Here is a 14,965-nt window from a genome sequence, read left to right on the forward strand (position 1 = left end):
AGGGAATAACTTTGATATTATATACTTGGATCTTCGAAAGGCTTTTGATACTGTTGCACTTGGAAGACTGCTGCACAAATTGGAGCAGTGTGACATTGGAGGCAAATTGCTGCTGTTGATAAAAGGATGGCTGAGGAGGAGAAGACAGAGAGTGGTAATCGATGGACACTGCTCATCGTGGACTAATGTTATTAGTGGAGTCCTTCAGGGCTCAGTGTTGGGTCCATTATTGCTTTCTGTATTCATAAATGATATTGATGATGGTATATCAAGCTTAATGTCGAAGTTTGCAGACGATACAAAGGTAGGCAGGGTTGTCAAGGACACTACTGACACTATGCTGCTGCAACAGGATCTGGAAAGGTTGAGCAGATGGGCTGAGAGGTGGCAAATGAAGTTTAACATTGACAAATGTAAAGTACTACACATGCGAAACAGCAACCCCAGAGCAACGTATCAACTCTGTGGTACTACACTGACAGTGGTAGAGAATGAAAGGAACCTGGGGGTGGTTGTGCAGGCAGATATGAAGTTCTCTGAGCAGTGCAGACAGGCTGCAAGAGTAGCTCGTGGTGTATTTGTCAATGATATATAGGAATTTTTCTAGCAGGGATAAGGAGGTCATTATTCCCTTGTATAAGGCAATGGTCAGGCCACACCTAGGGTACTGTATACAGGTCTGGTGGCCTCATTTCAAGAAGGATGTAGAGCTGCTGGAACGAGTACAGAGAAGGGCAACAAGATTAGTGAATGGAACAAAGGGGTGGTCTTACGAAGAAAGGCTCAAGTTTTGCAAATTACAGTGTCTGGAGACTAGGCACCAGCGAAGTGATCTGGTAGAGGAGTATAAAGCCTTGAATGGTTTGAGCATGCTCAATGCTGATGGGATTCTTCCTCTCGCTCAGAATAATCACCTGAGAGGGCATAAATTCAAATTGAGGAAAGACAGATGTAGGATAGACATGTGGAAATTTGCCTTTAGCCAGCGGGTGGTCGGTTGGTGGAACAGACTTCCATCCCTTGTCGTGGAAGTTGATAGCCTAAATAAGTTTAAGGCTCAGCTGGACAGGTATTTCTAACGAACAGAGGGGTGAAGTGGAAGTGGTGTTTTTTTTTTTTTTTGGCTGATGCTGCATAAGCTTGCTTTCTTGCATCAAATGCCTCTACTAATGCTAATGAGCTTCACAAGTATGAGATGACACCAGAATGGAGGTAGAGCGGGTGGAGAAATGTCGCTTCCCACGTAAGCAGCAAATACTTTGAGCCCTCTCTGAGTGATCTTAATATTGGGTAACAATCTCACTTGCCCAAAAATGGTCAAGAGTAGCATATGCGACAGAAGGACCTCCTTGGTAGCCATACAGAAGTCATCATGTACCCATCGTTCAATGGTCGTGAAAAGGTTCAAAAGATGAGGCAATAGATTCCTTATCCATGACATGATATTCGGGACCATCTGGGATTAGATCCTGTTTTTTTTTTTTTTTTTTTTTTTGGTAGTTGTTCGCGCATCGGCTTCTGTGGCCATAATGCACCTCCCAAGGTTTTTGCAGTTCTTTGATCCAAGCCCGAGGCGGGATTTGAACCCGCGACCTTTGGGTTGCCGGGCAGGCACTTTACCCACCCGACTTGCCCGGTCGTCAATTAGACCCTGGACTTGGAACATACAATGAGAGGGAGTAGTGGAAAGAACAAAAAAGGGAGCTGCTCCTGGTATAAAAGGAAAGGGTAGTAGAAGTAAGGGAGAGTTGTGTTTCTTGGTAGTTGTGTATTAGTAAAAAGGTGCCAGTCGTTATTGAGAGAAGCAAGTAGTTCAAGTCAGAGAAGTAAAAGAGGGAGGGAGGGAAACGCCCAGATAGAGGAGCCAACTCGAGAGAAGCAAGGGAGAAGATAGAGAAAGGGGTAAGCCGGGTATGTTTTATAAAGGGGTATGTTTTATCATATGTGTATGAGAGGGATAGATTGTTTAAATGAAATAGCAGAATGACCTAGTTTTAAAAGATGATTCCTTTCTATGTTATACATGAGATGTATTAAATGTCGCAATACAGTAGTTTAGTATCATGAATATTAACTGGTTAACAGAAAAGTTTAATAATCCAATGTACCTAAATATTAAACCGAGGGACAGATGGAGAGAAAGATGTTGATATCCAGTTGATATTTAGTAAGGACGATGGCCACATATAAGTTAACATAAAAATGCAGTTAACATAGCAATATTATATATTGCTATGTTAACTGCATTTTTATTTAATTTAATTCGGTTTAATTTAATTTAAGACGGTATTTAATTCAGTACGGCGCGACCAACTAATGATTTTACCAACAGCAAATTCAAATGGGAAGCATTCAAAGAATTTATCTTGGAAGCTACTAGGCTTTACATACCAACTAAGAAATATTGTTCAAGGTTTAGGCCTAAATGGATGTCAGATGAACTAATGAGACATATGACAGAGAAGAAAAATGCATGGGATACATATAAATTAATGGGTGACGTGGAAGTCTATGACAGATATAAGCTGGTCTATAACCAAAAGTCACAAAGGAGATTAGGCAGCCAAATTATGAGAAATCCCTGGCAAAGGATGCAAAGAAAAACAACAGAGTTCTTTACCTATGTAAATTCTAGAAGGAAAGGGATGAATAAGATTGATCAACTGGATATTGATGATTCAACTGTTGATGATCCTACTCAGGTGTCTAACAAACTAAATGAGTATTTTGCATCTACATTCACCCATGAGAAGTTATTCAGGGAGGGGAATGCCAGAGGCAAGTTAAACTCTGTCAGTGAGCTAGATGATTTTGTAATTACTGAGAGGAAAGTGGAGGAGAAATTGTTGAAGATAAACATAAAAAAGGCACCCGAGTGGATGGGATCTATTCAGTTATATTAAAGGAGGCAGAAAAGGAAGTAAGCAAACCCTAAGGCATAATAATGAGAGCCTCTTTGCACTCAGGGGAAGTACCCATAGACTGGAGATGTGCAACTGTGACCCCAATTCACAAAGGAGGATCAAAGGGCGACACAAGTAATTATAGATCTGTTAGTTTAACTTCTGTTCCAGGAAACTTAATGGAGGTACTGGTTAAAGAAGCACTGCAGGATCATCTAGACAAGACTTCAGTTATAGCTCGGACACAGCATGGTTTTGTTAAGGGAAAGTCTTGCCTGACCAATTTGATTGGATACTATAATGTGGTCACAAAGGAAATGGATCCAGGGAATAACTTTGATATTATATATTTGGATCTTAGAAAGGCTTCTGACACTGTCGCACATGGAAGACTGCTAAACAAATTGGAGCAGTGTGGCATTGAAGGTAAATTGCTGCTATGGATAAAGGGATGGTTGAGTGGGTGAAGACAGAGTGGTAATCAATGGACACTGCTCATCGTAGACTAATGTTATTAGTGGAGTCCCTCAGGGTTCAGTGTTGGGTCCATTGTTGTTTTCTGTATTTATAAATGATATTGATGATGGTATATCAAGCTTAATGTCCAAGTTTGCAGATGATACGAAGGTTGGAAGGGCTTTTAAGACACTAATGACAGTACGCTGCTGCAACAGGATCTAGAAAAGTTGAACAGATGGGCTGAGAGGTGGCAAATTAAATTTAACATTGATAAATGTAAAGTACTACGTATGGGAAGCAGTATCCCCAGAGTGATGTATCAACTCTGTGGTATTGACAGTGGTAGACTACGAAAAGGACCTGGGGGTAATTGTGTAGGCAGATATGGAGTTTTCTGAGCAGTGCAGACAGTCTGCAAGAGTAGCTCATAGTGTCTTGTCAGTTCGAACATGTGCCACTGCCATCTAACATCCATTTACTGTCCAACTTCAAACTCACAGAACCAACTTTTTATCTTCCTTGTTTATTCATTCAACTGCTGTTTTATGGAACAAATCTTCCTTCATATGTCTTTCCTGAAAATTATAGTCTACAGAAGTTCAAGTCTAATGTCAACAAATATCTTCTCTCCTCTTCTCAACCTCCAACCCAAGCACAGTACTAAGTACCATAGGTTCTAATACCTCTCATGATTGGGGTTTTTGATTGGCTGGTTGTGATGTAGTTACAAAGGAAATGGATGCAAAAAATAATTTTGATATCATATACTTGGATTCCAGGAAAACGTTTGATACTGTTGCACATTGAAGACTACTGTACAAGCAGGAGCAGTATGTTATTAACGGGAAGTTGCTGTTTTGGATAAAGGTATGGTTCAGTGGGAAAAGACAGAGAATGGTAATCAATGGCTCTTTGTGGACTAATGTTATTAGTGTAGTTCCCCAGGGTTCTGAGTTGGGCTCATTGTTGTTTTCTGTATTTATCAATGATAGTGATGAAGGTATATTAGGCTTAATGTCCAAGTTTTCAGACGATACGACGGTTGGTAGGGTTGTTAATGACAGTACACTACTGCAACAGGATCTAGAAAAGTTGAGCAGATGGGCCGAGAGGTGGCAACTGAAGTTTAACATTGACAAATGCAAAATACTGCATATGGATAGCAGTAACCCCAGAGTAACGTATCAACTCACAGGGTAGTGGAGAATGAAAAATACCTGGATGTAATTGTGAAGTCAAATATGAAATTTTCTGATCAGTGCAAACAGGCTGCAGACAGCAGTGACATACAGGTCTGGCAGCCTTATTTTAGGAAAGATATATATACAGCTGCTGGAACGAGTACAAATGGCAACGAGATTCGTGAGTGGAAGATAGGGTTTCTCTGACCAAGACAGGCTTAAGTTCTGCAAATTGCAGTGTCTCCAGATACTGCAATTTGCAGAACCTGTGAATCAGAGCACCTGTGAAGTGATCTTATTGAAGTGTATAAGGCCTTGAATGGTTTGGGCAAGCTCAATGCTGATGGGATTCTTCCTCTTGCTCAGATTCTGCACTTGAGAGGGCAGAAATTCAAATTGAGGAAAAACTAGATATATGTAGAATAAATGTCAGGAAATTTGCTTTTAACAAACTAGCTTATTGCTGGAACAAATTTTGACTGATACTATATAAGCTAGGTTTCTTGCATCATATGCCTCTACTAATGCCAATGGATAAAGGGATAGGACTTCTTTTTAATAAGTGGTAAGAGACAAAGAGTAGTTATAAATGGTCACTGCACTTTATGGTCTAACAATATGAGTGGGGTAACATGATTTCAGTGTAGAGCCCTTTACTGTTTTTAATTTTTATTAATGATACTGATGTAGGAGTTTCAAATTTGATGTCTAATAATAATGGTGGTGGTCAGTGTGGTTGTGGTTAATAATACTAAGCAGAGGTAAGAGTTCAAAGAAAAGTAGTAAAGAATTCTTTGCTTATGAGAATACTAGAAGCAATGTGTTCTCTTTAGATGGATTAAGCAGATGTCTAATACTTGGGAATTAACTGATTTTTTAAATGAAAGGAAGTTGGGAGAGAATTTGTTGCAACTTCAAACACGAACTGGGCAGAAGGGGAAAAAAATGGTAACTGAGGTTTAACTGCATTTGGGTACCAGTTATCATAAAATAACATGCCATTTCAGTAGTAAGGCAGATCGCAAGGAAAAAGACAGAAGTAACTGAACAATGTGAAATGATGCTCTCTAAACAATGCACACAGGAAAACTGACTAGAACATTGACTAGAAAAACCAGCTGCTACAACTGTTGGTTTTTTAGTTGATGATATACAGGAATTTTTGATATCAGGGACAAAGAGGGGCCATTTTATAAAGCAATAGTGATTAACATATCAACTGTGTGGTACTACATTCATGGTAGTGAATATGAAAAAAGACCTTGGGGGGGGGATAATTGTGCAGTCAGATACAAAGTTCATTGGGCACTGCAGACAGACTTAAAACAGCACATGAGGCTTTGTCAATGATATACAAAGATAATTGATAATACAAAGGTAATAAGGAGGTGATTATCCCATTGTACTGCATACTGGTCTAAAGGTCTCATTTAAGAAGGATCTAGGTCTGCTGGAATACATGTGAATCAGATCTCCTGTGAAGTGATCTAATTACATGTTTAAGGCTTTTAATGGATTGAGAAAGCACAATGCTGATGGCATTCATTCTTCTGTTGCTCAGACTACACTCGTGTGGGGGTTAGAAATTCAAACTGAAGGATGGTTACAGGACAGATTGTGTGGAAGTTTACCTTCAGCCAGGGGTCATCAATTGTTGGAACAAACATGGGATGCTCTATGTTTCCTCCATAGTGACATACTGTTCTCCAAAACTGAGCTTCAAAATGCCACAATCTCAGGACAACACCTAGCTCTTTTTGCTTCTAACCGGTATTCAACATTTTAGGGGCCCACCTCAAAGAAACCTCCTTCATTCCTAAAACATTCTGCACAATATCATAAGCTCACTCAAGGGAGATGTTGAATGTTGTCACAATGTTCTTCAGTGTTATTCTTTTGCAGGTGTTGGCACGGTAACAGGCTGCAGGGGTGCATCTCCGACACTGGCTCCTGCTTAAATTCTGCAACCCAGTTTTTGACCGTGGCATATGAAGGACAAGATTCTCCTAATGTTTGCTGCATGTCTTTAAATTTATTTTGCTGACATCTTTTTAAAATGAAAGTAAATGATTGCATGTTACTTGATTCTCTCAAAAGTTGCCATCTTCATTCACCTTCCACATTTCAATGTCCTCTGTCATGGAGAAGTATATAGTTACACACCTGAAATTTCCTGTGATCTACATTTGGCCACCCCCTCTCTTCCATATAAGTGTATCCCATCTGTGTATAAACAGTCTGTCCTGTTAACAAGCACAGACCACACTGAGAAAGAAAGATTCTACCCTATAATCCTTGCAGTCTCTTCAGGGCTGAGTTGATTGACAAGACTCTCATTGTGTTCTCCTTCGTATCATGTCTGGGTAGGATTTACCTCCTGGCAGTCATATCCCAGTCCTGTTACACCTGTCTTTTATGCACACTATATTTCTCATTTCACTAACAATTGAGTCACCTAGTATAGCTACTTCCTGTGGAACCGGGAATCTTTGCTGCGAAGGATGTCTGTATTGTGTGATGCTGGAGCATAGGCTCAAGCATTGGATAATGCAGCTATTTCTATTTATTGTATTTTTCTTTTGATAACTCCCCAACAATCACTTTATTTTTTTCCACCTTAACATTAAAAGCACAGGAGCATCCATAGGCATACTCTGTGATCTTGGATTTTCCTGTGTTCCCTTTTTATACGCATTTACAACATTTACCCTCCCACTCTTCCATATTTCATCTCGAAATATGGAAGAGAGGGAGTTAATTTATTCTGAAATGAATCATTATATTATTCCTTTCAAATAATCTTGTTGATGTAAATTTTTCTGCAATCACATGGTAATGTAAATAATATATCTGTCTCTCGTTGGGGAAACTCTGTCCCTCAGCTTACAAATTTTGTTTATAGGTTTAAATACAACATAGAGTCCATATTTTTTACACATTCTCATGGCCTTTTCTTTCCTAGTCCTTTTATGTAAAGTATTGTGATTGTTTTCTTGAATTTGCCTCTATTCTGTTGTAGGTCGACCATCACTAATCTGGCAGCATTGGGACCTGCGGGGTGCTAGATTAGTGAGTTTGGCAGATCACCAGTGGTCATATTAGCACTTACAGTTTACCCAACGGCTAACCACCTCATCCTACTTTTAATTAACACGTTGACTGCCAAGCTAGTTTATGAAAAAAATTCCCCAGGAGCCAAAAAATATTTAGCAAATAATTTGATTTGTTGTTGTTGTTATTTGGTTTTTAGGAGCATTAGCAACTAAGGCCATATTGCTCCAGGAATATGCAGTGGTCATTCCCTGACCTTCGTGCATCCTCCGTATTTGGTGGTGACGGGCTCGAACCCCGGGCTAATCAAGAAGCGTGTGCTACGCACTGCTGCTCCTTCCCACCTGGCTACGGAGGCACCTAATTTGATTAGTAATTCTAAAATAAATATTGTAATGTCAATGTTGTCGTCTTTTCATTTAAAAATCAAAAAAAGAGTCTTCTTTTTTTTTTTTTTTTTTTTTGTGTCGTATATATGTGGCCAATGTGGCCCAGTAGGTTACTTTATTTCCTGAGAAGCCATGTCGGCCACATATGTGTGGCCGACATGGCTTCTCAGGAAATAAAGGAAATATGAAACGGCATTCATATGTATGCCGTTTGTGATTAGTTTACTGCACACGTGGCGAGCGCTGCAATAAAACTAATTGCGATAAAATAAACTCTGAAACATCACAATAAGTTTGTCAGTATTGTTTGTGAAAACAAGTTCGTTAACGCACTGTATTATCCATCATATTGTGTTGTGTTTTTCCGCAAGTTTGTACAAGTGTGTTGTAAAAAAAAAATCTAAAAAGGAATGGCTAAAAGAAAATTACTAAAATAAGAGGAACTGAGAGAAATTGCTGGAATTTACAACTAAGCAGAGTTAAACTTCTCACAGACACACCGCTGTCGAGTCTTTACAGAAATTCAACTTTATCTGTTTTGGACAATGTACGGTGTTTGCGCTTTACATCACAAGAAGCACTTCCTTTATGCATTGGAACCATGGCTGGGACTAAATGTGAGCAGGTTATAATAATAAATGCACAAAAACAAGTAGGAATAGCTTGGCAGTGTTTACGAGTTTGCGCCGACAGCTGATGCTGCAACCAACGCCACCAAAACAGTAAAGGCAGGTTGGAGTGCCGACCGAGGAAATTTGAAATTACATTCGCTGAAATTATGACCGAATTAGCAGTGGAACCGGATTGATAGTAATACCATTGCTGTTATTTTCCTTGTATTTGCATATGGTTTTGTCAGTGATCTGAGGAAGCCAATTGTTTAAAAGAGTTGCAGAAATGTTAAAGCTTCTCATTTAATTTTTTCAGATTACAACCTCTTATTGTTCTGCACTTCACTTGTTTAAATGGAGCGATGACAGTAATGACTTGTAAGTGATGATTAGGAAAACTAAGGAACTTTTCATCATACCTTGTATCATTATACAAATAAAATTATTCATCAAAGAATAAAAAAACAGTTATGAAAAACAAAATCATAAGTACTTCCAGGTATCAGGTATCTTTGTTCAATTAAAGACAGAGGGTGCAAGGGCAGAGAGTTGTGCTGAGTTCACTCCACAAGTATGTAATTTTCACAGTACTGACTGTATATATGAATGTCATTTCTGGATCATTTTGTGACCAGTCTCAACAGCTTTGTAACATAAGATATGACAAATTAGTTCACTACTTATACCAATAACCACAACATTTCAAAATTAAAAAGCAGACCTAAAGAATTATTCACACATGAATAATTCTTTGGGGAATGGAATGCCAGAAGTTCATCAAACTCTGAAAGGGAGCTAAATGATTTTGTAATAATTGAGAGAAGAGTGAAGGAGAAATTTCTGAAGTTAAACATAAGAAAGACACCTGGGATGGATGGGATCTATCCAATTATATATATATATTTTTTTTTATGAAAACCCCAAACACGAAAGGTATCAAAACCTATAGTACTTAGTACCATGCATGGGTTGAAAGAGAAGTATGGGGGGGGGGGGGGGTGCCGGAAACTTTGCTCTAGAGACTAAACATGGGTTTCACCACTTCAAGCCTCCAATATGCAAAGTGGTGGTATTGCACTGGTTGATGAGTCAAACCATAATTACGAGAGCACTTTTGGATTAAGGGGAGGTCCTCATGGACTCGAGATGCTAATGTATCCCCTGTTCACAATGGGGGGGATCAAAAAGGGAAATGAGTAAATACAAACTTTAGCTTAACTTGTGTTTCAGGGAAAATAATGGAGTCACTGGTAAAAGAAAATGCAGGATCATCTAGATGAGGCTGCAATTATACTTTTGACACAGCATGGGTTTGTTAAGGACAATCTTGTCTGACCAATCTGATTGGATACTATGATGCAGTAACAAAGGAACTGAATGCAAAAAAACAATTTTTGTATCATATACTTGGATTTCAGGAAAACTATTGCTACTGTTGCACATAAAAGACTGCTGTATAACTTGGAGCAGTGTGGCATCAAGTTAGTGCTATGAATAAAGGGATAACTGAGTGGTATAAAACAGAGTGATTAGTTATGGAAACTGCTCTTCATGGACTAATATTATTAGTGAAGTATGCCAGGGTTCAGTGCCGGACCCATTGTTGATTTCTATATTTATTAATGATACTGATAATGGTATAACAGGCTTAATGTTTGCAGATGATACATGGTTTGGCAGGGTTGTCAATGACAGTAATCAAGATTTGCTACTATTTGCCCTTAAATATCAATGTTTTCAATAAGTATCTATGTTTTAGTGCACACTTACCTCCTCTCTGTAAATATCCTGTGATACAGTAAGCAACAGATTAGATGGGATATCAGTATTACTAATAACAGACTCTTCAAAACAATTTAGACCTAGATATTTGGCTATATTCTGGGCAGTAGATTTGGTAGCAGTTGCAGTTAATCCTAAAATACACTTCACACCCATTCTACTAGTAAGAACCTAATAAAAAACATAAAAGCAGTTATTTGTATAGAAGACCATTCCAAAAACAGTATTTTTTTAAATCAAAAGATATTAAAAAACCCAATTTTTTACTATATGAATAATTTAATTACTTAAAAATAAAGTTGGTCATAAAGTTTTCCTTTTGGTTTTGATTTTTCTATTTATGATATAAGAACAATTTTATATAATTTATCAGAATAAAATGAACTACCACCATAAAAATAGTAATTCAGCCTATTTAAACAAATTGCAAGAAAAATCAATTGTTAAATTGAACCACAGGCATGAAACTACTGTTCATTAAGTTCACTGGTTTAATAACTAATTTATATAACTGATAAAACTTTTATGCAGACTGTCAGTCGGCATAAAAGTTTTATCAGTCATGACTTATTTATGCATGTAGCTCATTAGCATTGTGCAACCAATAAAGTGGTGCCTCCGTAGCCAAGTGGGAAGGAGCAGAAGTGGTAGCTTCTTGATTAGACTGGGGTTCGAGCCCGTCGCCACCAAATACGGAGAATGCAGAAAGGTCAGGGAATGACCACACCATATCCGGGAGCAATATGGCCTTAGTTGCTAATGCTCCTAAAAAGCAAATAACAACATAACAACCAATAAAGTTTTACACAATAACCAAACTAACAACAATCAACATCAGTTATTAATCCAACAAACTCAATGGTCAATAAGAATTTTCTGCATGCAGCTCTATATCTATAGCACTAATTATAGAATTATGGTTTAAAACTTCTCCCATATTTATAAATACAGATGTCTATAGCAACTTTGGATCTTGTACTAATAAAGGATATATACAACATTATTAGACATGGCAACAAGCTGGGTAATATTTTTGCTTTCAAATTTGAAGAAAAACTGAGCATTTAGCATAAGATGCTGATTCTGGTCAAAGTGTCTAATCCAAGGTTCACCACAGGTGATTATGAAAGATAAAAATGCAGACAGATTAAATAAAAACAATGGTTTCATTTAACAAGTCATAATTCAACTAATAGGCATCAGGTGAACCCATTTTTAGTTATCATTGAGATCATGGGGAAATCATCTGGCACACTTGTGGCTCATGTATCTATCTCATTTTCACAATTTGGTGAGCCATTTCTAATGACAAATTTAAACTGGAAAATAAATCTTGTAATGATAACATTAATGTGTATGTGTGTGTGTGTGTTTTATGTTTGCTGCTTTAGCTTTTTTTTAATATAAATAGGTGAATCAACACAAATTTCTAATTCGCACACTTTTTTTTTGTAGGTGCTGATTAAAAAAACATAAATGCATAACCTATAACAAAATATACATATAGTTAACTTCCACTAATCATTTCTGGTGCAGATGATGATTATTTTATATTTAACTCAAAGCACTGAAGGCAGAAAGGCTACATTTTAGAAGTCAATGCCTAATCATTTATCATTCTATTTGCATGCTCCCCTTAGCTCTTTTCTGTGTTTGTGTTCAACATAGTATCAATAAATTTCAATAATGACAGCAATGTTATTATTATTACGTGAACACTACACTTGCAGGTTTTCAATTTACCCATTAACCACTGCTTCAGAAACAAGCATCCTTGGATTCAGGGTAGGTCACCCATGGACTGGAGATGTGCAAATATATCCCCAATTCACAAAAGGTGACAAGAGTAATTACAGACCTGTTAAGTTTAACTTCTGTTCCAGGAAAAATAATGGAGTCACTAGTAAACGAAATAATGCAGGATCATCTAGATGAGGTTGCAATTAAACTTCCGGCACAGCATGGATTTATTAAGGGGAAATCTTCTTTGACCAATTTGATTGGATACTATGGATATATATATATTTTTTTTTTTTTTATATATTATATACTTGAATTTCACAAAAGCTTTTGATACTGTTGCACATAAAAGATTGCTATATAAATTGGAGCAGTGTAGCATTAAGGGCAAGTTGTGGCTATTGATAAAGGGGTGGTTGAGTGGGAGAAGATAGAGTGAAAATCAATGGACACTGCTCTTTGTGGACTAATGTTATTGGTGGAGTCGCCAGGAATTTGTGCCCCCTTCAGGTTTGAAGGGCTCAGTGTTGGGCCCATTGTTTTCTATATTTTTCAATGATATTGATGAAGGCAAATCAGGCTAAGTTTGCAGATGATACAAAGGTTGGAAGGGTGGTTAATGACAGGAAAGACAGTATGCTACAGCAACAAGATCTAGAAAAGTTAGGCAGATAGGCTAAGAAATGGCAATTAAAGTTTAACATTGACAAATGCAAAGTACTGAATATGAGTAGCAGTACCTAATCAGTCCATCTTTCCAGTGGTAGGACCCATGAGCTACCCTGTATTCTCTAATTTTGCTATCTTGAGAGACCAACTGATCGAGATCATAAAGAAGCTACCACTGAAGTCAGTAGTAGGTCCACATGGGTTTCCACTGTTCATTGTGCAAATATGCAGCGTGTACATTGTTGATATTCTGGTGCATATTTTTAATCAAATCATCACTAATGCAGATCCCCTAGAAATCTAGAACATGTACTTTGTGCGCCCAGTACCAAAATGTAAGCATCCGAAGGACTACAGGCTGATCGGCATCAGCTTGGATTCCTGAAACTCTTTGAAGGCCTTGAAGCCAGCACTTACAGTACATTGCTTCAACCATATGCCCCCTTACCTCCACATAGTAATCAAAGGCAGGTCTACTAGTACCAACCTGCTTGACATACTTACAAGAATACAAAGAACCCTCAGCGGCATAGTGCAACTTGATGTCGTCTTCTTTGATGTAAAATCAGCATATGACCATGACAGTATTGATGCATTGATACATATACTGGAGAACTATTTCAACGTGACTGGTAAATGCTCTACGAATTTTACAAGCACTTCTAAAATATAGACAGCTTCTAATCACTCATCAAAACTATCAATATAGGTGCCTGGTCACTAAAGGAGTACCACAGGCAGGGATCTTTTTCCCTTATTGTTCACTGCAGCCCTTTCTTGCATCACAGCAGGACTTTCTGTCTTATTCAGATGACATTAAATTCAATATAACATCATCTAATCCTAATCAAGCAGCTACCATCAATAAACTGGCCAATCAAAAAATACAACTTGAAATGTATCTAGATTCAATCAGTCTAGAACTTAATTATGCTAAATCAGCCCAAACAAAAGGTCAAGGAACAATATACAAATTTGTATTGCAGAGTAACCTATAGCAAAAGTCATCTCACATAAGGACTTAGGCTTAACGTGGTATGAGGGACTCACATTTCAGCAGCATCTAAGCTTCACCAAAATAAAGACCTATGCAACAATGTGGCTGCTACACCAAGAGCTCACAGGAATACATGATCCTCAGCTAATCATCCGACATGTCCAAAGATGCCTTTATCCCATTCCATTATATTCCTCCACCATCTGGTCCTCGGTGCTCAAAATCCACTTCATCAAATTTCTCGGGTTAGACTACTGAATCCTTAAATGGCTTAACAGAATAACAGGGAGACAGTATACCATCTCTAGATCGGTGCTCTACTCAAATTTAGACGTCATGCCTTGGAAACATCAGATTGCTGCCCAAAATGTTCTAATACTTACTAAACTCATAACTGGACGCATAGATGCCCCCAGAATGGACTACACTGTTAGGACTCCAAGGAGAGCAGGATGCTACTAGATGGACCCTCTGCTTCCTCTTCAAACAGGGCTAGACAATCTAGGTCACCTAAGTACTATGTTCCCCGGAAACACTATCCAGCTTATCAACAGACTAGTGTTTGATCTAGACAAGTTCTGTGACTCAAAAGTATACAGAACAGAGAAACTACAGGAAACTTTGACGTGGATGGAGCTCTGACATCTACTCCCACTGGAAAAGCTGTACCTAAATTTGTTTAGTGTTAAATCGGCTACTGAAATTTGTAAATATTTCATATTTATAGCTGCTATTTAGGTAAGTTGACATCCACTGATTGTAAAAACTGATTTATATGTTTCATATTTAATATAAACTTGTTTGTTTATATAATGTAAATAATTAAATGTATTACGGATCACCCTCCTGGCTGAATGGCCATGAAGGGGTACAGACCATATTTATTGGGTCAATAAACTGATTTAATAATAATACTCCAGACTAACATACCAACTGTGTAGTACTACACTCAGGGTAGTGGAAAACAAAAAAGACCTGGGCATAATTGTGCAGTTGGATATGAAGTTCTCTGAGCAATGTAGACAGGCTGACAGGGCAGCTCACGGGGATTTGTCAATGATGTACAATGGAATTTTGTTAGCATGGAATCTTGTAGCAGGGAATTTTGCTGGCAGAGAAACTCGGGTTTTGTTAATGATATACAATGGAATTTTGCTAGCAGGGATAAGGAGGTGATTATCCC

The 14,965-nt window shown here is 38.0% G+C and overlaps 1 protein-coding gene across 1 annotated transcript in view; it reads right to left on the reverse strand.

The window, feature by feature from the left end:
• Positions 1-14,965, reverse strand: part of RecQ4 (RecQ4 helicase) — a 398,588-nt gene that overhangs the window by 148,391 nt on the left and 235,232 nt on the right. Inside the window, exon 15 of the mRNA XM_090378321.1 lies at positions 10,365-10,547. Coding sequence (XP_090234447.1) covers positions 10,365-10,547 — 183 coding nt within the window. The remainder of the gene's footprint in view (positions 1-10,364; positions 10,548-14,965) is intronic.

This window comes from Mastigoproctus giganteus, chromosome 7, assembly GCF_048544385.1.
Source record: "Mastigoproctus giganteus isolate SK-2022 chromosome 7, ASM4854438v1, whole genome shotgun sequence".
NCBI classification, from domain to species: domain Eukaryota; kingdom Metazoa; phylum Arthropoda; class Arachnida; order Uropygi; family Thelyphonidae; genus Mastigoproctus; species Mastigoproctus giganteus.